The 26,032-nt window shown below is 38.4% G+C and overlaps 1 protein-coding gene across 1 annotated transcript in view; it reads right to left on the bottom strand.

Moving 5' to 3' along the window:
* Positions 1–226: 226 nt before the first annotated feature.
* LOC143724533 (uncharacterized) overlaps positions 227–26,032 on the bottom strand; it is a 55,276-nt gene continuing 29,470 nt past the window's right edge. Inside the window, exons 5-6 of the mRNA XM_077217649.1 lie at positions 9,812–9,886; positions 227–1,965 (exon numbers count right to left, since the gene is read on the bottom strand). Coding sequence (XP_077073764.1) covers positions 1,753–1,965; positions 9,812–9,886 — 288 coding nt within the window. The 3' untranslated portion in view covers positions 227–1,752. The remainder of the gene's footprint in view (positions 1,966–9,811; positions 9,887–26,032) is intronic.

Here is a 26,032-nt window from a genome sequence, read left to right as displayed (position 1 = left end):
AAATGCTGCACAATGGCAAGTGGAAAAACTGGTTTAATTCAGCCATTCATGTTAGAAGTAGAAACTGATTCAGAAAAATTAGCGGAAGAGTGAATTATACAGGCTCGTCTACAAGTCGATGTATCAGAATGGTAATGTGGTTTATGTATCGCTCTCTTCAGCGTCAGACGTAAACTGTAATTAATATTGTGAGCCACGACAAATGAGGGAGGCAACGAGAACAAAAGCGAATAGAAAAGTTTTAATTAACAAAAATAACATTTACAACTCATAACTAAATAAGAAAAAACAACACTACGGAAAACATTCCGCTCAGAAAATAACGTAAATAAAGAATAAGCTACGTAATTAACACAAACACAAAATACACGCTCCAAAATACAGGCCTGCAAACATACATTCCCAAACTAAACTAATACATGAAGCAAATGGATAATAAACAAATAAAGCAGCAACCCAAAATAACAGAAGACAAAATGTTAACCGAAGAGAGTGAACTCAGAGAACAATCACCTTTTATGATCCTCTGCAGGTGTTTCACATTACGATTACCTCTAAGCTACCCGCTATAGTAGCACGGGCCAAGAGGCATGTCACAATATGATAAACCTTTAGCTTCACTACGTTATCAAACAGCTAATCAGGTGTTGCTAATGTTACACAAACCATGTTCCGGTTCGCCATCTCAGAGTCGGACCGCTGCCTTCTAAACATCAGCATCCTTAGAAACGCTTTTGAAGAAAAGTATAGGTCATCATAACATCGTAATATATACATCATATAGACAATTCACCCGTTACTTTGCTCAATGTACCCGTTTTTTCTCCATATCCACAGAATAACCAGGATGACCTCCCTTGCTAGTTCGCTGTTAATGATATGCTTAAGCCCGGCGGCACGTTGATCTGATTGGTTGCCAGTTAGTTTGTGATATCACCAGAAATTTCAAACCGTGTCCTTTTTTCTCTGCAGTTTTAAGGAGAAAACAATCAGCAACGGTGTTGACTGATGAATTTGCACATGGTTTGTCTTAAAGCATATTAAAAACAACACATAAACATATACACAACATTAAACACTTGATTTTCATCACAGGGGGACTTCTTTTTTTTAATTTATTTTTTTACAATCCTGTACGTTTGTGGAAGACCATTTTTATTTGTAATACATGTAGACAGACAAAATTCAAGACACAACAGCAAGCTTAATAGCAAACTAACATTTCACTTAATGCTTTATGTACAACTAAATTCATTATTCTTTACTCTGTCTTCCACTGATATTTGAGGCTTGTTTCTCAACATGGTGAAGATCTTATAGTTACAGTTTGCAAACAATATACAGGCAGAAAACATCAATGCAAACATGAATTATATATTCATACTTAAATATATTTTTACTCTGGGTTCACATGGGTTAGCTTGAATTTCATTTTAAACATTTTGTAAACTTGGTAATGACCATTAAAAATGTGACTTTTCTAACTAGTTTTGTGGAATAACAGATAACTGGCACAGCCTCTGATTATCAACAGAATAAATACAAGGTGTAATTAAAATTAATTTAATTGACAATGTATATTAACCGGGTCAATATCGTGACAGCTTTCTAGCATTAGGATCAGTGCTGCAAATCATTTAAGGAAACGCTGATAGAGCTATTAATAAAGAGGAACATTTTTAAAGTTGAATGGATAGCGTGAATAAGAAGTTAGTAAATAAGTATCTGCATTCAGCCTTGTGTTTGCAGTCTTCACTTGATGGAATGTATTTGGGAGGTGGATGGAGTGTCCAGCTCTCGGGAATCATACTCATGGATGAACTGCTCCATGGCCTTGATGCAACGCATGCCAATGTCCCTCAAGTTTTCATGCAGAGACAGCTGAATTGGCTTCTCCAAGGATGGATCCTTGGTCACCAACATCTTCACAACCATGCCAAATGTATCACAGTCCTGCCGATACACCTGTATGGATTATAAACATTGATTACTCAAAACATTACAATATATATTAATTCAACTACTTAATTTTTCCACCAGCATTTTTGATTTTAAAAAGCTGCCAGCCTTTTTTTTTAAATCATTTTCACAAAATGGTTATGGCCCTCAGATTATATTGTTGTATGAATATCTGAACATGCACTATATCAAAAGAAAGAACATTTATTAAAAATAAAATAAAAATAAACATTCTATTCTAGTTTCATGCATTCTTTTGATCAATTCTTGAATGTGGGTAAGCTATATAAAAATGTCATCCTAAAAGCTACAAAAACCACAAAAGCTAGACTTTGCCTGAAACTGCACAAAATTCCCTTTATAAACCCAGTCAGAGGAAGATTGTGTTCACATGCGTCTCCACCCTGAAATAACCATATATGAACTCACAACACCTCGTTTTACTATGCAGATCCTCATCTGCACATCATTTCCATGTGTATTCCCATCCACGTGATACCATGTTTAACACAAGACATTAGGAAAATATGAGATAAGGACTATGTGCCGTCACATTACATTACTATAAATCATTCAGTATCCTTTCCTTTTTTTTAGAATAAATACATAAATATTGTATAAAATACATGTGGTATTTTAGAACGTTTTCAGATAAGAGTTATTCTCAATCTTTTCCACTGGCAAAATAGTAGGCTATTTTTAATTGCTTTTAGGAAAGAAAATGTATGCAATTTTGCCTATAAGGTTAACATATATTTTAGGATGGTTTATTTTATTTTTTAATGAAAACCGATAGACCTTTTTTTTTTTTTGCAGTGTCTGACTCAGCGTGTCACTGACAAAACATAAATATGCATATCTTACAGTTTCCTTCAAATGATATCCTTAGATATATACAGTAGATTATACAGTACAATATATATGAAAAAGGTTATCAGTCTGTCTGTGCACGACATCAGCAGCACCTGCGTGCAGAAGAGGTTTCACAGCCTACTGTCATCGGACTTATTCAAACCGGCCAATGGACCGTTCCATCACTGCGCGAGTCCTTCAGTGTTTCTCATTATACGGTCTATGTTGCTAAGCCATCTGCTTAGACGTAAAAAGTGTGCATCATTGATCATTATTCGCACTAAAATATTTTCCCAGAACATGAGTTCTGCCATTTAAAGCGGAATTATCACGCGTCAAACAATCATTGCTGTAGTTAAAACATTAAACCACAGCATTCCACAGGAAAAGTGTTTAAAAGCAGCGCACCCAGTACAAATATTTCTATTTAAATTAATAGACAAATATTGTAACTTCTGGATAATGACTTCATGTAATTTCAGTGCTTAACTTTATTAATAAGTGGCATATTTAATGTAAATGTGTATATCAGATGTAAAATAGAGTTTACTTTAATAATAGAGTTTTAGTTTAATCGTTCTGTTTACTTCAGACACTGTAATTTGCTCTGGTCCCCTTCCTGTTCGCCGGAGTGATGAGATACTGTCCTCAGTCAATGGCTGGCTCTCTAACTGGTGTCCACAAAATAACAGAATTTATAAACAATTTATTTTTGCAGACCTGACCTGTTGAAAAGAGATGGTATTCATCCCTCCTGGGATGGTGCTGCTCTTCGCTCTAGTAATATTGCACATAGTCTTAGAGTTGAACCTTGACTAACTGAGACCCAGGTCAGGAAACAGACAGACTGGCAGTTCTGCAGCAGAGCGATGACCTCTCCAATCATTATCTAGTCTCGTGTATAATTCATTTAGCCAAGGCTGCAAAGCCGACTCCCTGTAACAAATATGGTAGAACTATCACTTCTACCACTAAAGATTGCTTTATAAATAATCTTCCTGATCAGTTTAATCTACTCAGCATCCCAGATATCTTAGAACTGGGGTGCCAACAATGGCTTAGCGCAAACTGCTATAAAAAAAACTATAAAAAGTTAATTGATTCATTGAATCTTGAGAAGGAATGCAATAAAGCATCTCACCTTTAAAAATACCCAAAACGCCCCTTTCTCTCAGCATTTTTGTAAGCAAAGTCCATCACAATTTCTGTTATGTCCATCTGACCTGCACGCTGGCTCTCAAAACTGAGAATCGCAAGTTCGGAAAGTCTGTCCTGGCTCAGGCAGGTTTTTATTAGTTTCAGTTTAGAAAAAGACGTGTCGCCACTTGCCACTTTGACAAGGATGGTTAAAAAAAGCTTTAGTGTAGAAGCCATGTCTGTGCCAATTGGTAGAATAGATGTACGCATTAGAATCAGCAGCTCTGCCAGATCTTTAATTGTGCCCATTTCAATTTTTATTATTTCTGACCAGGTGGAATCGTCTCGCCATTGTACCCAAACCTTTAAAACGTTGTTTGAGCTGGGAAACAGCAGTATCGATGCAAGCATAAAAAACCTCTACTTTGAACATGTTCTCGGGGTCTGTGAGACGCTGGTCCTCACTGATTTCAGCGAAGTTGTGCTTCACAAGCCGTGCATGTTTATGAGTGAAATGGCAGCTGATGCCCCAGGATGCAGCAAGGCCTTGTGCTGTGCTTTTGATGTCCTCAAACTGATCTCTTAGCAGTGATGAGGTGTTCAGGGTGTTTTCCAATAAGGCTGCTTGAATAGGATCCACATCTTTCTCCTGCAGTACATGTGAAACTACATTGACCCTCTCCAAAATTTTTTTCCTGAATTACAAGCATCATAGTGAATTCAAATGTTTCTTGTGATTTGATAAGTCCAGTCGCCTCCCTATGTACTTCTGATTTTTTTGACTGCAGAGCAATTTGGGTCAGTGCCTTTAGGATGTCAGCATAATGAAAATGTAGTGCGTGGAGAGCATTGTGTTTCCCATTACGTGGGACGAAGTCTTTTCAGTGTTGGCTTCAAAAGCTGATTTTCCAACATTTTCCCACCGTTTGATGCTTTGGCAGAAGAAAACATAAAGTCTCTGGACCACGTCATTGAACGTCCTGGTTGTGTATGCAACCCACCATTCCCTGAAGGAGAGAACGGAGGACGCAGTTGACGTCGACTGAATGTCGACTGACGTCTTCTTCGTACTACTATTTAATAAAGCCAATTCAACATTAAGAGAGCAGCCCGAAAAATGCAACTGGAAGAAAACAAAACTAGAGGTGTTTCGCTCTTTTGTCGACAGAGAGCACGAATGCGTACAGAAAGGTCTTAAAAATTGCTAGATCTGCTTATTTTTTGACTCTCTTAGAAAACAAATGGGTATTTATTTGATACAGTGGCTAAATTAAGAAGAAATAAAGCTTCAACTTCTGAAGTTTCCAAACAGCACAGCAGTAATGACTTTATGAACTTCTTTACTTGCAAGATTGATAATATTAGGGAGCATTGTAGTGTCCCTGGGGAAAAATTCTATTCATTCGTTGCTATAGAAGAGGAAGAATGGTCCAAAATAGTTAAATCATCTAAATCAACAACATGTATGTTAGACCCTACTGACTAAGCTATTGAAAGAGATGCTTACAGAGGTCATAGATCCTCTTCTCAATATCATTAATTCATCTTTCTCTTATTAAAAAAAGACAACTTGATCCTACATAATTAGTCAATTATAGGCCGATCTCAAATCTACCTTTTCTGTCAAAGATACTATAAAAAGTAGTATCTTCACAACTATGTTCCTTTTTAGAAAGAAATGGTATCTGTGAGGATTTCCAGTCCGGATTTAGACCGTATCATAGCACTGAGACAGCTCTCATTAGAGTCACAAATGATTTGCTCTTATCATCCGATCATGGTTGTATCTCTCTATTAGTGTTACTTGATCTTAGTGCTGCATTTGATACTATCGACCACAACATTCTTTTGAATAGACTTAATATTATGTTGATGTACCACAAGGCTCAGTACTAGGACCGCTGCTGTTCACTCTATACATGCTACGCTTAGGAGATATCATTAAGAAGCATGGAATTAGTTTTCACTGTTATGCTGATGATAACTCTATATTTCTTTGCGCCCCGACGAAACTTTCAAATTCACAAAATTAACGGAATGCATAGCAGATATAAAAAATTAGATGACTAGTAATTTCCTACTACAGAATTCTGAAGAAGTAGAGTTTGTAATTATTGGAAAAAAATTAGTTAATGCGTTCATGACCTCAAGGCTAGATTATTGTAATGCTCTACTGGGTGGTTGCCCTGCACGCTTAATAAACAAACTACAGCTGGTTCAAAACGCAGCCGCTAGAGTTCTTACCAGAACCAGGAAGTACGACCATATTAGCCCGGTTCTGTCAACACTGCATTGGCTCCCTATTAAACATCGTATACATTTTAAAATATTGCTGATTACTTACAAAGCACTAAATGGTTTAGCTCCCCAGTACTTGAGCGAGCTCTTAACACATTATAGTCCTTCACGTCTATTGCGATCTCAAAACTCCAGCCAGTTGATAATACCTAGAATATCTAAATCGACTGCTGGCGGTAGATCCTTTTCCTATTTAGCACCAAAACTTTGGAATTGTTTGAGAAGCAGACACAGTCTGTCAGTTTGATTTTAGAGTAAAAACACATCTCTTTAACCTGGCATTCATATAGAACACTATACATTTCTATTATTCAAATCAGTTAAATGATTGTTTGGTTGCATAAACTAGATCAGCCGGAACCAAGAACACCTCCTATAACACCTGATGTACTTGTTACATCATAAGAAGAATGGCATCTACGCTAAGGTTAGTCTTTCTGCTTATTCCAAGGTTTACTGTAGTCAGCCGGATCCAGGCCGTATCCAGATCAGATGGCTGACCTACGCCTAGACACGACCACACCGCATGATGTAGTCAGCCGGATCTGGTGATGAAGTGACCAATGTAAAGGAATGTATGGGTTATGCAATTACCTCTGTTTTTTTCTAAATGAAGGAACAAGGGCACTCTCTAGGTTTGCTACACTGCTGATTTATCGGAGTATTAGCTCCTTCAGTGGAAAATATCAACAAAATGATAAACGCCCCCAGTTAATTGCACCAACAAATGTACCTGGAATGGTACCTGCTTAAGCACCATTTGCCATGCAGTAAATTGCCATTATTCTATAAATGCTTCAGAGGTCGTCACTCCTGGGTTCCTAAAGCGTCAGCTATGTTCTCTACATTCAGAGAAGACACTTTGCTCAGGCAAACAGTATTTTCCTTAAAATATAAAAATCTACTTTACATTTTTTATCAAATTATTTATATGGGGATTTGCTTCAGAGAACGTTTGATCAGCGTTACATAAAAGCATTACATACAAGGTTACATAAAACAACCAATGCCAATAAATGTGAATTTTGCTAAGAGAACAATTATCAAATAATATGCTCCCTTGCTAAAACCGTTATTATTTGTGTGTGGAGAAGCAGGCAGTCTTGTAGAAACTCTAGTTATGTATGTGTGTTTGAGCTGCTAGCTTTTATCGGATCACTTCAAAATAGCACCTACTGCCTCATCCGTGGTAACCATAGAGATAGCGTGTCTCTGTGTGTGCGCTGCGGGGTTAAATTACCATTCCGCATGTATCTGAGTCATCGCATCATGAGCTCTGCTGTGCAGTTTCTTGAAAATAGAATGAATGACTATGATTACAATGAAAACACACCATATAATAGAGCTAGATTTAACTTGTGTAACTCACTGAAGACACAAACTTGCCAACAGGTCTCAAAATAAAACTATATTCAGAATAGCGCTACTCTTGCTATTTCTGCTGCATGTTTTGCTGGGAAAACCATGTGAATTTTCTGTTTGCATGTAATATGAAGATGATTTTCTACAATAGAATGCATGACGGATGTGTACAGGGCAGCTCTGTGGCCCGATGAGCCTCTCTAGTACGCAGAATCCTGTAGATGAGTGGAGTGGAGGAAAGTGGAGTTCAATCCATGCTCACAAATCCACTTCTGTTTCTGGCTCACACCCCCGGCCTCAATCACCATGCACAAAGTGAACCTTCACTACATTGTGTCAACATTAATTTTACATTACAGTCTATGGTGCATCTGCAGAGATTCCTCCATGACAGAATGTTTTTGCTGCCATTGTTTTGCTCATTTTCTGTAGATTATTGAACTAATTGTCGTTGTCACGGAATGGACATGCAGATTAGCAGAGTGACCAATGCACAATTAATCATATTATTAACGTGATCACAGTTTCTGTATTTCACGGTTAAGATGGATTGTCTGCATTACTGGAGTACTAACAAGAAAAAAATCTAGAAAGATATATTGGTGTTTATTCTCATTATGGGCTGTGTATAAGAATGATAGACTAACATAAGCGCTTTAATCCTTGATTTGTACATATTCCTCACTCATTTTTGCTGTGGTTCACATTGAACACAGCAGACAACATGTTGTTACAATCCATTTAATGCAGGAAGCATCACAAAAATTACACACGGCTTGAAACACGGTCTGTTACCCCTTACGGAAGGAAAATACATTTCCCATATGAATGATCAATGTATTAAATGGTTAAATAATAATATATTGTTTTAATATATTACAATATATTGAATAATACATAAGGAATTGCTGCTTTTCATATATGGAAAAATATGTGAAAATATATTTACTAATATATCATAATGTATGTCATTTTATATTCAGTAATACACTTCATAATATAGGTATATATGTATACGTGATCCGACATGGCACTGCATGTGTAATATATTGCAGATATATTTACTCATGCAACATAAACACACATAGAGGAATATATAATGTAATATATTTCTTATCTTCAAGCTAGTAACAAAAGCACAAGTACATCAGCATGTACTAAAGAATTTAGCCAAAAGACTATCACTGTACTGAGGAGTGATTTGTCATTACTTTTAATAGATAGCAATTATAATCATAATGGTCTTCGGCCAATCATCAGCGTCACCACAGGCTCTACTCTTCAGCACAATTAACCCCAAAAACTCAGACATACCAGAAAAACTTTTAAAATTAAAAAAAAATAATAGAGCATTGAACACTAACAGATCTCCCCCTATATTAATATTGAGCAAAACACATCAAATAACACTTAATCTGAACATTTACTCTCTTAGCCAGAAGCAAAGCATGCTGGGAACTAGAAATCTGTTTTCACATTCCGAGAATGTGTGTGTGTGTGTGTGTGTGTGTGTGTGTGTGTGTGTGTGTGTGTGTGTGTGTGTGTGTGTGTGTGTGTGTGTGTGTGTGTGTGTGTGTGTGTGTGTGTGTGTGTGTGTGAACAACACACATTCACATTTCAGTGGGAACATGTATGTGCAGTATATGTACACAATAAAGGATAAAACTTTGTGAATATAACATGTCATGCTATTTTTGTATTCATTTATAATTATTTTATATGTATTAATATATAGCCATACATGGTCAATGCCTATATTGCAGTATATTGAAAAATATAAGCACTAGTTTCTCATATATGGAAATGTATTATGTAATATATTGCATTTTATTTTGCAGTATATTCCCATATATTTTTGTTCTGTAAGGGAGGCTTGATGCAAATTAAACACGCAGTGGACATGAGTGTGTCTCTCGAACTGTGTGATGTAACAGACAACTTGTTTTCCATTGTGGTTCTGTTCACACAGCGGGGGTCTCTCTTGTATATAATAACCAAACTGTGTGTGAAAGTAACCATATTAAGTGACCCTTATACTGTACAAACTGTATAGTCTGTCCCCTAGACCCATAGGAACTTCTCTCCATTTTACATTCGCATGGGGACCAACTTTTTTTGTGTTCGTGTTTTCCGAACATTTGGTACCTACAGTACAATATTGGAAATACCTTGACTACACACACACAAACACAAATCCATTTACCTCCTCTATCTGCTCTTGTTTCTTCTGTATGGCTCTGTTTCGTGCTGCATTTCTCTTGCTGGCCTTCTGTGACACCTGTAGGGGTCACAGTTAAAGTCATCATCAATCTTTAAATCCAAAAACATAGATTTTAGAATTATATATGTTACAGTTATTAGCAACTATAAAAAACTTTTACAATTGTAATACATTTTAATGTCATATGTTTACATACCCATGATAAAAGCTATAATTCTGCACACACAGGAACAGTAAGTGATTGTAACACAAATGTTCACATGTTAATATAAGTGGAATGAGGGTAAACACATTTGCTGTCCATGATGGAGAGCTGAAGCATGAGACTCGACTCAAGCTCTAATATTTCCCTGAAAATTAAACTTTAATGTTGGCTATTGTCACAGGCTGGTTGCGGCAGAGATGATGCTGGATCTTAATCAACTTCAACAGTCTTTATTGAAAACAAAATCAAAATATATCTGCAAGCAGCCATCACGGGGCCAAGCCGTTCCAATGGTTCCATGGGTTCAAAAAGTAGTTACAAATACTTTGGTTTCAAAACTTTAAAAGAAACTTAAATAACCAAAGTATTTGTACTTTGTTTTCTTACAAGATATCCTTACTTCTTAATGCAAGATTCTGAATGTGATCAGCATGATGAGACAGGGGCGGACTGGCCATCTGGAGCACCGGGACTTTTCCCGGTGGGCCGCTGGCCAATGCGGGCCGGCCCGGTACACACATAAAATAAAATATAGCCTACCTATATATAAAAAATGCCGGAAATCATAATATTACATTTCTTTTCTAAACAAATGGATGAGGGAATCGATCGCGCGGGCGCGGCCGACAAGGAGTGTGTTTCGTGTGCATGCATGTGAGTGTATTGCCCTCCCTCCCTGTTAAAGGGATACTCCACCAGTTTTTCTTATTAAACTATGTTATTCCCTTAACTAAGACGAGTTGATACATTCCTCTCTCGTCTCAGTGCATGCACTATATCGCTCTGTATTGCCGCAAAACTATGTTAGCACTTAGCTTAGCCCATGCATTAAATATGGGCCAAGCAGAGAAGCGACCAAACACTTCCACGTTTTCCCTATGTAAACACAGTTACTCGAGTAGTGTAACTTGACCTGGGCTGGTGACACAAAATAAACCATTGCGCTTTTCTAAGCGTTTAAAATTGATGACTATATTGTATGGCGGAATACCATAACAAGTGCTTTTGAGCACTTCGACTTGGCGCAATAATATCTTCACTCGTGAAAAGTCCTCTTACCGGCTCCCGCTTCCCCTCCCTCTGACATTTCCGTCAATACAACCAACGTGACATGCGCCGGTAGTAGTAGTTCAAGCGGAGTTGACGAAGTAACAGGTTGTTGGAAGCTAGTTTGTGTACAATAATGGTTAAAGCGTGCATCGTAAAGGGTTGTGAAAATAAGGAGAATGTACATAGTGCTGTCATTTTTCACCGAATTCCAACACACCACATACAGCGGAGAGCTTGGTTAGCTGCTTTGAACAAGAATCCCAAAACACCATTGATGACTCTGAAGAAGTGGCGTGTTTGCTCCGAACATTTCACAAAGGAGGACTATACCTGCACAGGTCCATAAGAGCTAATTCCTCCTCCGTGTACTCGGGTTCAAACAGATATGGCTCTGGGTCTTCTACAAAGAAGTCATAATCATCTACAAAGTCCGCCATTGCAAATGATCTGCAGTTTGCTAATAGCACAGGTAGTAAAAGTCACGTTGGTTGTATTGACGGAAATGTCAGAGGGAGAGGAAGCGGGAGCCGGTAAGAGTACTTTTCACGAGTGAAGATATTATTGCGCCAAGTTGAAGTGCTCAAAAGCACTTGTTATGGTATTCCGCCATACAATATAGTCATCAATTTTAAACGCTTAGAAAAGTGCAATGGTTTATTTTGTGTCACCAGCCCAGGTCAAGTTACACTACTCGAGTAACTGTGTTTACATAGGGAAAACGTGGAAGTGTTTGGTCGCTTCTCTGCTTGGCCCATATTTAATGCATGGGCTAAGCTAAGTGCTAACATAGTTTTGCGGCAATACAGAGCGATATAGTGCACGCACTGAGACGAGAGAGGTATGTATCAACTCGTCTTAGTTAATGGAATAACATAGTTTAATAAGAAAAACTGGTAAGAGTATCCCTTTAAGTTTGGTCTACTCCATTGCGTATCTTGAAACACGCCCTCTTTCACGTCCTGGAAACACAGCAAGCCAACGCCGATGAACTAGCGCAGATGAAAGCCGACTGTGTTGTCGCCTCGCATCGCCTGTGTCGCGGGAAAAAAGCCGCACTTGAACACACCGAGAGAACTACAGCCTACTGTTAGCTAGACTGCGTGTTCTGCGCCTGGGTGTAAATGAGACAACTGTCTATTTCTGCAGATAAATTCGTCTATATTCGTCATTCAAAAAGAGAAACCGACGCCGCCGGCTGGCGGCTGCAGATACACACCGTAAACAAAGCAGTGCGTGCTTACCATTCTGAATATCAATCCTGCTAAATACTTTCTTTATTCCACTCCTCTCATGTTAATATTTAAATATTCGCCAAGGAACACTCAGGTAATATGACGTAACATTAGAACAGCCTTCTATCTGTGCTGTTTTGACTTCTTTGCTCGCTGTTTTGTTATTATTCTCGTGCAGTGCACTGACTCGTTCACTATGCTGAACAGCCAATCAGAGTTCCCTCTGTCACCGACATGTCGAATCGGCCGAAAAAAAGCTGACGAGGACCAATTTCAGCCGACGGTTAAAAAAAGCATTAGAGGTAGATGCTGTGAAATGCTTCAAATTAACAGATTATACATTTGCCGCGAAGAGTAGCAGTTCAACAGACTCTGATGGCTCTAGCTCCCCCTGACTAGCTGATATGCTGTCTTGATAGTTTTATATTAATAATGCTGTGTGTCTTAATGTTCTTCTGTTTGTTTCCCTTTGGTTTTGCAAATATGACCTAATATATGTTGTGTTACTTAAAATAAATGTTTAAATAGCATTTCTTTTTGTATTGTGTTATATTTTTATGCTATAAGTGGTGTTAAAAAATATTCTGCACATTAATGGGCCAATGTGTTATGATTTGGGATGTGGTGGGCTGCTGTGGGCCAGAAAGTCCAAGGCCACTTTTTGGTCCCAGTCCACCCCTGTGATGAGATCAATGGGTTCAAATAGTAGCAAAAAAATAAATACTTTGCTTTTTTATATAAATGTACCACATGTTTTATTTAATGAGTTCCTTCTCAGAAAGACACCATGTCTGGAACAGAAGCAACTTTTCCACCACTTTTTACAGACATTTTCAATCGGTCCCTCTCCTTGTCTGTAGTCCCCACATGCTTCAAAACGTCCATCATTGTCCCTGTACCAAAGCAAACCAACATCACCTGCTTAAATGACTGGCGCCCTGTTGCTCTGACGCCCATCATCAGCAAATGCTTTGAGAGAGTAGTCAGAGATTACATCTGCTCTGTTCTACCTCCCTCACTGGACCCACTGCAGTTTGCATACCGCAATAACCGCTCCACTGATGATGCTATTGCATCTACAATACACACTGCTCTCTCCCACCTGGAAAAGAGGAACACATATGTGAGAATGCTGTTTGTAGACTACAGCTCAGTGTTCAACACCATAGTGCCCTCCTTGCTTGATGTGAAACTCCGGGCTCTGGGCTTAAACAGCTTGCTGTGCAGCTGGATCCTGGACTTCCTGTCAAACAGACGCCAGGTGGTCAGAATAGGCAGCAACATCTCCTCACTGACCATCAACACTGGAGCCCCACAGGGCTGTGTTCTTAACCCACTCTTGTACTCCTTGTACACATATGACTGTGTGGCAATTCACAGCTCCAACACCATCATCAAGTTTGCTAATGATACGACGGTCGTAGGTCTGATCACAGACAATGATGAACCGGCCTACAGAGAGGAGGTGCTCACTCTGACACACTGGTGTCAGGAAAACAACCTCTCCCTCAACATCAGCGAAACCAAGGAGCTAGTAGTCGACTTCAGGAGGAACGACAGAGAACACAGCCCCATCTCCATCAATGGTGGAGAGAGTCAGCAGCTTCAAGTTCCTCGGTGTCCACATCACAGAGGAACTCACATGGTCCGTCCACACCGAGGCCGTTGTGAAGAAGGCTCATCAGCGCCTCTTCTTCCTGAGACGGCTGAGGAAGTTTGGAATGAACCGTCACATCCTCACACAGTTCTACACCAGCACTGTAGAGAGCATCCTGACTGGCAACACTACCGCTCGCAACCGCAAAGCCCTGCAAAGGGTGGTGCGCACTGCCAGCCGTATCATCGGAGGTGAGCTTTCCTCCCTCCAGGATATATATGACAGGCGGTGTGTGAAGAAAGCTTGGAGGATCATCAGAGACTCTAGCCACCCGAGCCATGGACTCCTCTCACTGCTACCATCAGGCCGGCGGTACCGCAGCATCAGGACACACACCAGCCGACTCCATGACAGCTTCTTCCCCCATGCCCCCACTTCTAAACTCTTGATCCCTCATGTTCAATAAACATAAACAGTCTAACTGTCAACACAGCACAAAATAACCTACTGCATTTACATAATAAATATATATATATATATATTTCCACCTTATGTGTATCTATTGTATGTATAAATACCTCTTTTTATATTTTTTGTATATTGTTGTATATTGTACATTGTTGTATATTGTACATTGTTGTATATTGTTTATTGTATATTATTTATTGTTTTGTTAGTGTATATGGTACTGTGAGTAATTGTGCACACATTAGATGTGTAATCTATGTAAATCTGATGTTTGCTGTTTGCTGTAAATTGTTTACGTCCATCATGTCATGACTGCTATGTTGCTCGGAACTGCACCTAAGCATTTCACCCACTGTTGCACTTGTGTATATGGTTGTGTGACAATAAAAAGGATTTGATTTTGATTTGACTTAAGGCCACAGTACCTCTTGCGGTCTGGGCACGTGCCACACAGGACTCGAACCCACGACCGGAATGGCTCAGGGCTCGTGGCACGTGGGTTAGCAGCTTGCGCCATTCAGAGGACGCTGACTTACCAAGCTGCCGAGGAGAGGCTTCAGTGCAAGAATGAGCACACAAAAGCACATTAACCAGATTAGCATGCTAAGCTAGCTTAATGCTAATGTAGCTTATGGTTAGCCTGATAACTGAAGAGACACACATTAGGGCTGCGTGCCAGTCCACTTTTGGACACCCACTTGCGAACTTCCCCTCGGGGTTAGGGTTAGTGAAGTGGACGAGGGAAGTTTATATGGACAGACCCTCGCTCTCTCGATTTTGACGGAGGGAGCGAGTCTACTTCATATGTACACTTCAGGCAGCTCCATATACCACAATGCAACACGATTCTGACATCACCGCCAAGGTTATTTGCATAAACGAAAACTGAAACCAAGACTGTAGTAAGTATACTAATGTCAATATGTACTAGTAGTAAACTTGTAAGTATACTATTTTAATACCGCTTGGGACTAAATTGGCCCACTTTTAGTATATAAAAGTATATGTTTAAGTGTACTATACGTGTAACATTAGTAAACTTTAAGTGCACAACTAGTTCATAATTACGTTTCTCATTTGTACTGCAAGTGAACTTGTGGGTATACTAGTAGTTTACTATTTTAATACTTGTAGCAAATTTTTTGTTTATGAAAGTAAACTTTGAAGTATACTCTCAGTAAACTACTAGTTTAGAAGTTTTATACTACAAGTATTCTTTAAGTGAACTTAACATTATACTTATAGTTTACTAAATATATATTATTACTACTATGTTCAAATATTATTTTTTATACTTGAAAAATACCTTTAACTGTACTTTAATTTTAAAAACATTTTATTAGCTTCATGCATCCTTTTTTATCAACACTTGAATGTTGGTAAGTTTCATTAAAAAAGGCAACATTTTAAACAAAAAAGTTAAAAAAATCTCATTTTTGTCAAAGACTACGCCTTGATCTGATTCAGAACGATGATCAAAACACAGATGGAGTCGATCGAGTCCAACACCCCCAAAGCTTCACAGTTGTTTTCTCTTCATGTGTAACGCTTCATTTCATTTGGAAACATTAAGCAGTTTTGATTTACAGGCTGTTTAATGTTTGATGATCATGTTATTTTACATTTGAGTGAGCAATCTTCTATCACTTGTTTCAGCTTCTTCTTCTTCTTCTTCTTCTTCTTCTTCTTCTTCTGTTTTGATCCGGAGATTCTGTACTAGAAGATGTGTCATAGCGCCCCCTACCGTATAACAGTGAAAACATGGATAGCTGGAAAATTCAGTCAATGGTGAGGAAAGAGTAAAGTAGAACTAAAATTCAGATTGGCAGAATTAGAAACATATCTGTTTTATATCAATATTTTCAAACAATGTAAGTTTCATAAGACTGTATATGAAAAACTATGTAAAAAAAAGTATATTTAATAGGCTACTCGATCAAAAGAGTTAACACAACTACAAGCCAAGTGTACTTTGAATACTTAAATATACTTTTAAGTATATCTCGATCAAAAGATTGAGTACAAGTATTGGCTAAATATACTTGGACTTTTCTCTGAGTATATGTGGATGTATTTTTATCATTGGTTGTTGCGTTAAATCTTACCCAGATATAATAGTGCTATTTTCTGATTGGCTATTGTGTAGCTCGACGAACAACACGAGAGGAGACGCGCTTGATTCCTGCCGGTTCCACAGTGAGAGCGGCGCGGACAGAGTTTTGGGCATATTAAATATATTACAAATAGTTTTTCAGTGTGAGAAATACAATGTGTGACACTTGAGAGCCCTGCTAAGCGGCTGTTCATAAAGGATGCATCTGTTGCAGTGGAATGGGAAATAACACAAGGTAATGACTAATGAGACGCAAGTTGGACTTCTTCTAACTCAAGCGCAGCATTCATGTGCGAGACGCGGATGCAACAGCAAAACAAGTCAAGCACAAAAACATTAATGTAATACTACTACTGTATGTTTGAGATGTCATGTTTTCATGAATGTTTACAGCCTGACAGGTGCTGTTATTATCTTTGTTTTTACAAAACATTTACTGCTAATAATATTATTGTCCATGTGGAGACATTTCCCCACAATGTAGGGAATACCAGGACACACACACACACACAGTCTGGTAACACACACTTACTATCTTTGTGGGGAATCACCATAGACATAATGGTTTTTATACTGTACAAACTGTATATTCTGTCTCCCAGTGGCGGTTCTAGACCATTTCAACTGGGGGGCCAAGCTGGGGCCAGTTGTGCTGTTAGAGGGGCCAGTTACATAATATAGACCTTATTGTTGTCATATCATTTTCTGCACTGCACTGCAGGCATTAACAGGCAAAATACCATGTTTATAATCATTCAACAATGCATTTGCATTTCCATTATATTTTTACATTTGCATTACATATTCAGTATTAGTCACAGTAACTGTAATTGACATGATGTCCTTCTTTCTCTTCATGTTGGTGAGAACTATAGAGCAAAAGCAATGGGGACCAAGAAGATTATTAATTAATTTACTGAAAATAACTGACTTGCTGGGTAACTACTAACCGTTTACAGGGTTCCTGCACACTTTTTAAAGTCAAATTTAAGGCTTTTAAAACCTGAAGAAATCAAAATTCATACTGTAGATTAGGGGTGTGCAATATCGACAAAAATATATCTCAATATTTTCAATGTTTTGTTGATGATTAGATGATATTTTACTGATTGGGTTTTTGTGCTGGTTTAGGCCTGTTGTTGATAGCAGACTCACAAAGATATTCATATTTTTTAATATTCTATGCAGTGGTCAGTTCTCAGCAGGGACCGAAATTAATTTTTTAATTAATTTTTAATTAATTTAATTTGCCACCTTAAATTGATTTCCAGGGGCATTTTCTAAATTTATATAGTTATGAATCACCTTTTATGCCAAATACTAACATTCAAATTATACAGTAATTATACTTATTTATACAATAATACTTAATTATACAATAATTATACAGTACCACTGTTACCAGTCAAATTAAATAATTTAATCAAAATCCATCTTTGCAGTGCAGTCTAGAGGTGACACAGAAATGGGATAAATATATTTACACTCCATTTATAAATGCATAAATAAAGCTATGAGATTTTTTTTTAAATCAATATTTAAATATGAAATGATTTCTAATGTTAATGTTTTAATTAAAGGGTACTTTAAATATGAAACTAAACCCGCCAGTAGGCGGCAGCAAGTCACTGTCTTAATAAGTGAGTTGAGGGATTCATTCATTAAACCGATTCGCTCAAACAGCCGATTCATTCGGGAAAGGAGCAAGTGATTCCTTCAAAATGCGGATTTCAGTCAATAAATCATCGCTGTCTGTTGCATTGAGACTCTGCTACGGTTTCATTTTGAAATTCTAGTCGGCGAAATAAAGGGAAAACAAACAATATTGACAATATTGTGTCTAAAAAGTAACGCCCAATGTTCACTTATTGTTAATTTAACTGTTGTATAACATCAATATCACAGTTGCAATTGTGCACGGGAAAACAGCACTCTTGCTGATCTGATATTCTAATATGAACATAATATGATATAAATATAAGACATAAACTAATTTGGGGACATAGCCTACCTATGAACCGCACACAGCAGTGAAAGGACGAGAGATAAACGCGATGTCAGCTCACAGTGCCTCGTATACAGTTAAAACATTGATTACAATATCATAATAGACAATACACATCGCACACCTCTACGCACATAAAGAATGAACTTACAACTGAACTGACATTTACCAGCTTTCTCCTTCTCTCCTCTCTCGCGTGCAGGAGACAGGCGTTATTCTGCCGCGATTCCCGCGAATGTGATGCGAATTGTCACGTGAACAAGCAAATCCACAAAGATAGAATAATAAAAAAAATAATACGCATACAACGAACTACGATAGCAAAAAAAACAGTTTTGTAAAAATTATTTCACACTCCACATTTAGGGGGGCCACAAGGGGGGCCGAGCTTGTTGTCACAGGGGCACGGGCCCCCCCGGCCCCCCCTCTAGAACCGCCACTGCTGTCTCCTTACACTAACCCAACCCCTAACCTATACCCCATCACACACAACTTTCTGCATTTTTACATTTAAAAAAAAACTCCATTCAAACTCCAAGTCCCCATTAGTCTGTGTGCATTCAGGTTAAAGTCCCCACCGAGATAGAAATATATGTACACATTCACACACTGCATAAATATCTCCTTATTTAATCACACCGGCATCACAGCAGGTTGTGTTGGCTGTAGTCAGATGAATTTAGCTGGGGGTTATTCGTACGTACCAGTGTCACTCTGCTACATTGTACAGCTGAAAAAAGTAAACTAGGCATGTTTAACAAGATTTCATTTTTAATATGAATTAGTTTGTCTGAATTTTTCATCGTTTTTTCTTGTATACTTTTAAGTTCCATTTATTTGGTGCTTTGTTCAATCTCAAACCATTATTTTATTTTTTATTATTAAGATGTCTGCACAAGAGTTAAAAAAGCAAAACTATAATAACCTTGGTCACCGCAGATCTTGTCTAATCACCACCACCACAAACAACTCTATGAAATATTAAAGGTGCATTGTGTAATATTTCTGCCCCCTTCTGTGGAGGTCGACATATTGTGAGGTCATGTTTCTAGCGTAGCCGACAGCGAACACACAGCGCTACAGAGCGCGTTTCCTCACTACCTTGAAAAATAAGTTTTCAGTGGTGTATAAAGACCTTACTTAATGAACCGTTATATTTGTATTAGCTTAGAATGAGCAGTTTCGGTCTACACACACCGCGGGTTCCCGATCATTGAAATGTGCCGACATGTTTCTACGGTGGCCCTAAACGGACAAACGCGTTTCGTTACTATGTTGTTCTTCGTGCAAGGAAGCAAGCTTAGTTCAGCGAATAAAACACTGACACAATGATGAGTAACAATAATATTCGCAATAACATATAGTTTTACTGAATAATTACGTAAACATAATTTCTTAATTTATCCTTGTAATAGGGATGCACCGAATGTTCGGGAACCGAAATAAGTAAAAATACCGAATAAATTTTACCGAAAAATTACGTTTTTGATGACGCGATCAAATAGTAACCAGCGTAGAGTGAGAGGCGCGCGCTTTATAAATGCAGCACACATGCAGGGGGCAGATCACAGAAGAGAAGCTCGTCTGATGGCAGACGTTATACTCTTACTTGCAGCACTAAAGCGTCTTTTAACCCTCTGTAGTTGACAAACGCGCCGCCGCGTTTTGCTGGATTTCTTTCACATAGCAGCAAAATAGACTTAAATACTCCGTCATTTATGGTCACTTAAATGCAGACTTAAGAAATATGAAAAAATAAACTGTTAAATGTCTATTTGTGTCCACTTACAATCGAAACAAAACTGTCTTTTGTAAAATAAACGGTGTGCTTTCTGCCTCTGTCTCGGTTAACTTTTTTTCTGGAGCACGTCTCTAAACTTAAACAAAACTCAGCCAATACTAGTCACACAGGCAAAGGCAATATATCTTTATAATCATTTAATTGTCTACTTTTAAATGATCTAATTCAAAACGAAAACAAATATTCTCTGTTTATGTAATCTGTCTGAAAAGAGAGAGATGTCAGTTGTTCTCATGGGAACTCCTTATCTGCTAATCGCCACGGAGAGCGCGCGCTATATTGAAATGATCCGAGGCAATCCATGCAAACCTGTCAACGCCCACGATAAAGTGTATGTAAACCGCAAAAGTAAGCTTATGTCTAGGACAGTTATTCATTTGTTGTGGGTTCATCCACATTTTTTTTGCACTTTTCAATGCACTTTTTTAGTTGCATTCTTTCAGCAGTCAGCAGTTATAGGCCTAACATAGGCTATTCAAGAAGGGGGGCTTCAAAGATGGCCAAATAAAAATATATATTTTTTCTTTTACTAATTTATTTATTTTAAGTTATATTGTGCTTTGTTTAAATAATATGTGTTAAATACAACAACAAAAAAATGTTCTCTGAAAAGCAAGACAAAATAGTAAAAAAGCATATTTTTACTATTTAATTAAATGCAATGGTGAAAAAATTGGCAAAATAAATGGAAAAAATTTGAAATACCGCGTTCGGCCTTCGGCCAAGCGTTTCATTATTATTTGGCTTCGGCTTTGGCCAAGAGTTTTCAATTCGGTGCATCCCTACTCACAGTAACGTGCGGTGAAATCAATGTGGCATATATGTTCATATATTCATTCAGTTAATGTAGCAACCCAAGTTCATATCAGGCATCATCACATCGCTGCCTGCATACAGCAAAGTCAGTCATATGTGAGGCTAATGCACAATCAAATCTAATAATCAAATGAATGGACACATCTATCTTATGACTTATACAACAAAGAAATGTTTTGTGCGGGACACAGTAAGAGAGGGAGGTGGCGCGTTGTCAGCGAACCGACAAGCAGCCTAGTCACTCCTTCAAAATGCGCAAACGCGCACAGACAGCCACACACACACTATTGGTCTGGTCACTCTGGTGACGGCGCACCAGGATTTGAATAGACTACAGTCAGAAAACATTGTGTCAGCAGTACAGCTTTACAGTACAAAAACAGCTTAAATTCGCTCCTACAAACTGCGCCAGGCGCACACACCGACACGCAATGAGCGTCTGGCGACGGCGCACCAGGATTAAAAAAAGAGAACTACAAAACAGCATTTAACCCTTACGAAATGCACCATAATCGCACAGATAGACCTACAGTACAAATATGGCAGAGGTGACCGCGCACCAGGGTATGGAAGAGAGAACATTTTGGTGTCAGCGCACAGCAAGCCTATAACTGTTAGCCCACCATCAGACAACAAACACAAGCCAATATAAGGGTTTTAAAAATAATAAATAAATGAATAATTTACGTTTTAAAGGGGGTGCTTACTTTTATTTGTAGACGAAACTCCTTTTCCTCGATTTACTGAAGCCTATATGTAAAACGCATTTGCAGCTGCACAGCTAACGTTAGCACAGTGAGCGTATGGCTCGCTCTTAGGCTGTGCTGCGGCAACTGCACATCCAATGGCGCGGGCGCCTCTGACGTGAATGGAGCAGAACAGACTTTCCTCCTGGCTCTTATTTCCATTGAAAAGGAGAGACTCGTGAAATTGAGAAATACACCCAACAAAGAGGACTTTTACAACAAAGTAATTGACATCTTTGTCCAGAGGGATAGACGCATGGACTTTCCCGTTAGCGACCACAGCTCTTTTTCTTCATAGGACGCTTCCAACGCTAGGCGCCGCTAGATGCTAAGTAGCTTGAAGCGCGGAGTGAGTGAGAGCGAGTGGATCACGTGACATGAAGCACGCTCGGTCTCTGCCTCAGGGTTGATAATTCAAGACAGCACGAGAACTGACTGCGCATGCGCAAATCTACGTAAACTACGTTCTATGGACCAAAGAGGCACTGCTAACCTCTGCCTCAATGGCCATGGCCTTGAATTTTCTGCATGAAACAATGATTTTTAGGAGCAAACAATGGCAAAAGGAGTATATTATATGTGTATTCCTGAAAAATTGTGTTACAAAAATTAATATTTGGAATAAAATAAATGCAATTAATAATGTGGTGAATTAATAAAGCTCTTGGAATTAATAAATGTAATGTCAACATTTCCTTTGGTGAGGCACTGCCTACCCTGCCTACCCTGACTGCACGTCCCTGCCTACTCATTGCTGAACTCTATATATATATATTTTTTTATGTAAACAGCTCAAACACACCTATATACATATAGAACGATGCATTAAACAATTTCGTATGGGAACAAAATAAATAATAAATCAACCCCATAGTGGATTCTAAGTGATCAAGGTTTCACACTTTCCAATTCAGCAAAGGTGCCGCCAGTAGTGGGCACTCATGCACCGTAAGCAATGACGTACATCCGAGTGAACGAGACGGGGGGAAGTTAGCAAGTGAAGGGCATGACAATTTTGGACTGGAACGCAGCCTTGAAAGAATGGTATCTGGTTAGCATGCTAACCAAATAGTATGCTAAGCTAACTAGCAGAAGGCTACAAATACAGGCTAGGTAATATTTGGAGACAAATATCTCAGGAACGGTAGTGAATATCACAAATCCGTTCAGTCATTTATGTGCGGCTCGATCCAAAGATCATCTGATCAAATTTTGAACACAATTGAGCAAAATTTGTAGGAGGAGTAGTGAAAAAACTGTTTTGATTTTGCTTCAATATGGCAGACAGTCACGTTTTTGCAAAAAAAACGTATATTTTTGGTACACTAGGTGTTCTTAGAGTTCTTACCAGAACCAGGAAGTACGACCATATTAGCCCGGTTCTGTCAACACTGCATTGGCTCCCTATTAAACATTGTATACATTTTAAAATATTGCTGATTACTTACAAAGCACTAAATGGTTTAGCTCCCCAGTACTTGAGCGAGCTCTTAACGCATTATAGTCCTTCACGTCTATTGCGATCTCAAAGTTCTGGCCAGTTGATAATACCTAGAATATCTAAATCGACTGCTGGCGGTAGATCCTTCTCCTATTTAGCACCAAAACTCTGGAACAATCTTCCTAACATTGTCCGGGAAGCGACACAGTCTGTCAAATCTAGACTAAAAACACATCTCTTTGGCTTAGCATACACATAACACATTATAGACTTCTATAATTCAATGTTAGGCTGCATAGTTTAGATCAGCCAGAACCGGGAACACTTCCCATAAATCCTGATGTACTTTGTACATCATAAGAAGGATGGCGTCTACGCTAATATTAGTCTCTCTGTTTATCCCGAGGTTTACCGCAGTCCGCCGGATCCAGGCCGTATCCGGATCTGATGAAGGACCTGCGCCTGGACACGACGACAACGCATCCCTGAAGTGCCACTAGTCTTTCCCTTGTGAAGGCCTCCTTCCCTTTACCTCTGTACTGATAAAACGTTGTTGGGATAATTCTGGCTCATGTGGCTAAGCGGAAGCAATAAAAAAGTATTTATTATAAATTTTAAAGCCCAGACAAGTAGTTTGTTGAGGGTTGGTTTGTAAAGAAAGACTACACGCCTGTGCACATTCAAACACGCATCCCTATAGACTAAAAACGTAATGAGCATGTGCACATCGTCTGCGTTTTCGCAGGTTTGCGTTTTTGATTTTTGCGCAGAGATAACCTTTTTTTCTACATTTTTCAAGGCTTGCACCTTGGAATCTATTTCAGGGTTTGTGTTCTCGAGCCACAATGCACTGTTGTTGTGTGGATGAGCGGGCAGGAGCGCGTTGAGTGTTTTCTGTTAGAACGGTGTTGTGTTAGCGGCCGCTAAGTTAATAACTAATGATCTTTGCAATAGAAGTGAATCAATCAATCAAAACTAACTTTAGCTGGACAATAACTTTATTCTAGAGCTGCTGTAAAGCCTAAACAATCTCTGTTACTGTAATCTCCTATTATCACTGTAAAGCTGCTTTGAAACAGTCGAGATTGTTAAAAGCGCTGTATAAATGAAGGCGACTTGACTTAATCATCTAATAATATTATCAAGTGTCTATATGTTATTTTATCAATTGTCAGGGTTTGTTTTGTTTGTTCTATGAATGGCTCAGCTAAACAGGCTGAGACTATTAACTACCATTATTCATTTTAATTATACTAATATCTAATTAAAATGTCAACAAATGTATAAAACTGATCAGAGATCTTGGTAAAACTCACAGACACTTGTTCATTGGTTCTCAGTGCCTCCTCATGATTCATGGGTTGGCAGAGATCAACGCCCCCAGTGGTAAACTATTGGAATTTCGAAGTGTTCCGAAACATTTATGACGTAATGAAACCTCGTTTACTGAAATCACGTAACTCTGGCAGTTTGATACACTCTCCGAAAAATTGATTCAGGACAAAAGATTTGTAAAGGTTTCAAAGCTTCATGAAGCAGTGTTGAAATTGCCATCACTAGTATTAATACACTTTAGCACATTGCTAGCATGTTTTAGCATTTTGTTAGCATGCTGTTAGCATGCTTTAACATGTTTTAACACATTGCTAGCATATTTTAGCTCATTGATAGCAATTGCTAGGCATTCCTAGTATGTTTCAGTGCATTGTTTACAAGTTGATAGTTTGGCGGTTAGAGTTTGAAAAGTCGTGGCCCATTTCACCATTCCGTCAATGTAAATCTAGGGGATTTTTTTTTTTTTTTGTTCTAATTCTTTGGTTGAGGAAAGTCATAAGTCAGATCAGTTTGAAAAGATATAGCACACTAAGTCATAACAGTCTGAAGATTTGCCCTTCCCTCGCTATAACTTTGTAAATCAGATGTAAATCTCAAAATAATTAGAGTTGTGTGGGATGGGAGTAAGTTAGGCGTGATCTGATGTGACATCACAATTGTGTTGCATTGTGGTATATGCAGCAGCTTGAAGTGTACATATGAGTCAACTCGCTCCCTCTGTCAAAATCGAGGGGTGGAGGGTCTGTCTATAAAACTTATATTATACAAATAGTCTGTAATCCAAAAAGCCACAGGAACACTCAGGAGACAGTTTTGACAACCATGTAAATTAGGTGACACCAAACAAAGACCTTCTTCTTCCTTGGTGTTTTAAGGCAGTTGGCATCCAAAAAGTTGCATTACTGCCATATGGTGTCTATTAGCTTGTCACTTCATACTTATATTTGTCTTTCTAGTCCAGTCCTGCTTAAAAAAAAAACCACAAATATTGCCTCCCTTGTTCACTATATCCGCATTCTAATATACTTTTTACATTATACTTTCCTATACCAATTTCTTGTAAATGATGTTTCAACTCTTGTCTTTCTTGTGTAAATTTCCTGCATGACATAAAAATGTGACTGTTTCCTCCTCTTGACATTCATCGCATTGTCCTGTGGGATGTTTTCCTAACATACGAAGAGTAACATTTAACTTACAATGTCCTATCCTGAGTCTATTCATTACAACCTGTTCTTTCCTTCTATTCTCATCTCTCTTGAGATGTCACTGTATCACTGTAAAGCTGCTTTGAAACAATCTAAATTGTTAAAAGCGCTATATAAATGAAGGTGACTTGACTTGACTTGACTCTTATAATGCCTACTTTATTCTGAATCATGTATAAACTTCCT

Source organism: Siphateles boraxobius, unplaced genomic scaffold (assembly GCF_051911475.1).
Source record: "Siphateles boraxobius isolate OS27281-9 unplaced genomic scaffold, OSU_SipBor_1 75, whole genome shotgun sequence".
NCBI classification, from domain to species: Eukaryota; Metazoa; Chordata; class Actinopteri; order Cypriniformes; family Leuciscidae; genus Siphateles; species Siphateles boraxobius.
This window is presented reverse-complemented; position numbering and strand designations above follow the sequence as displayed.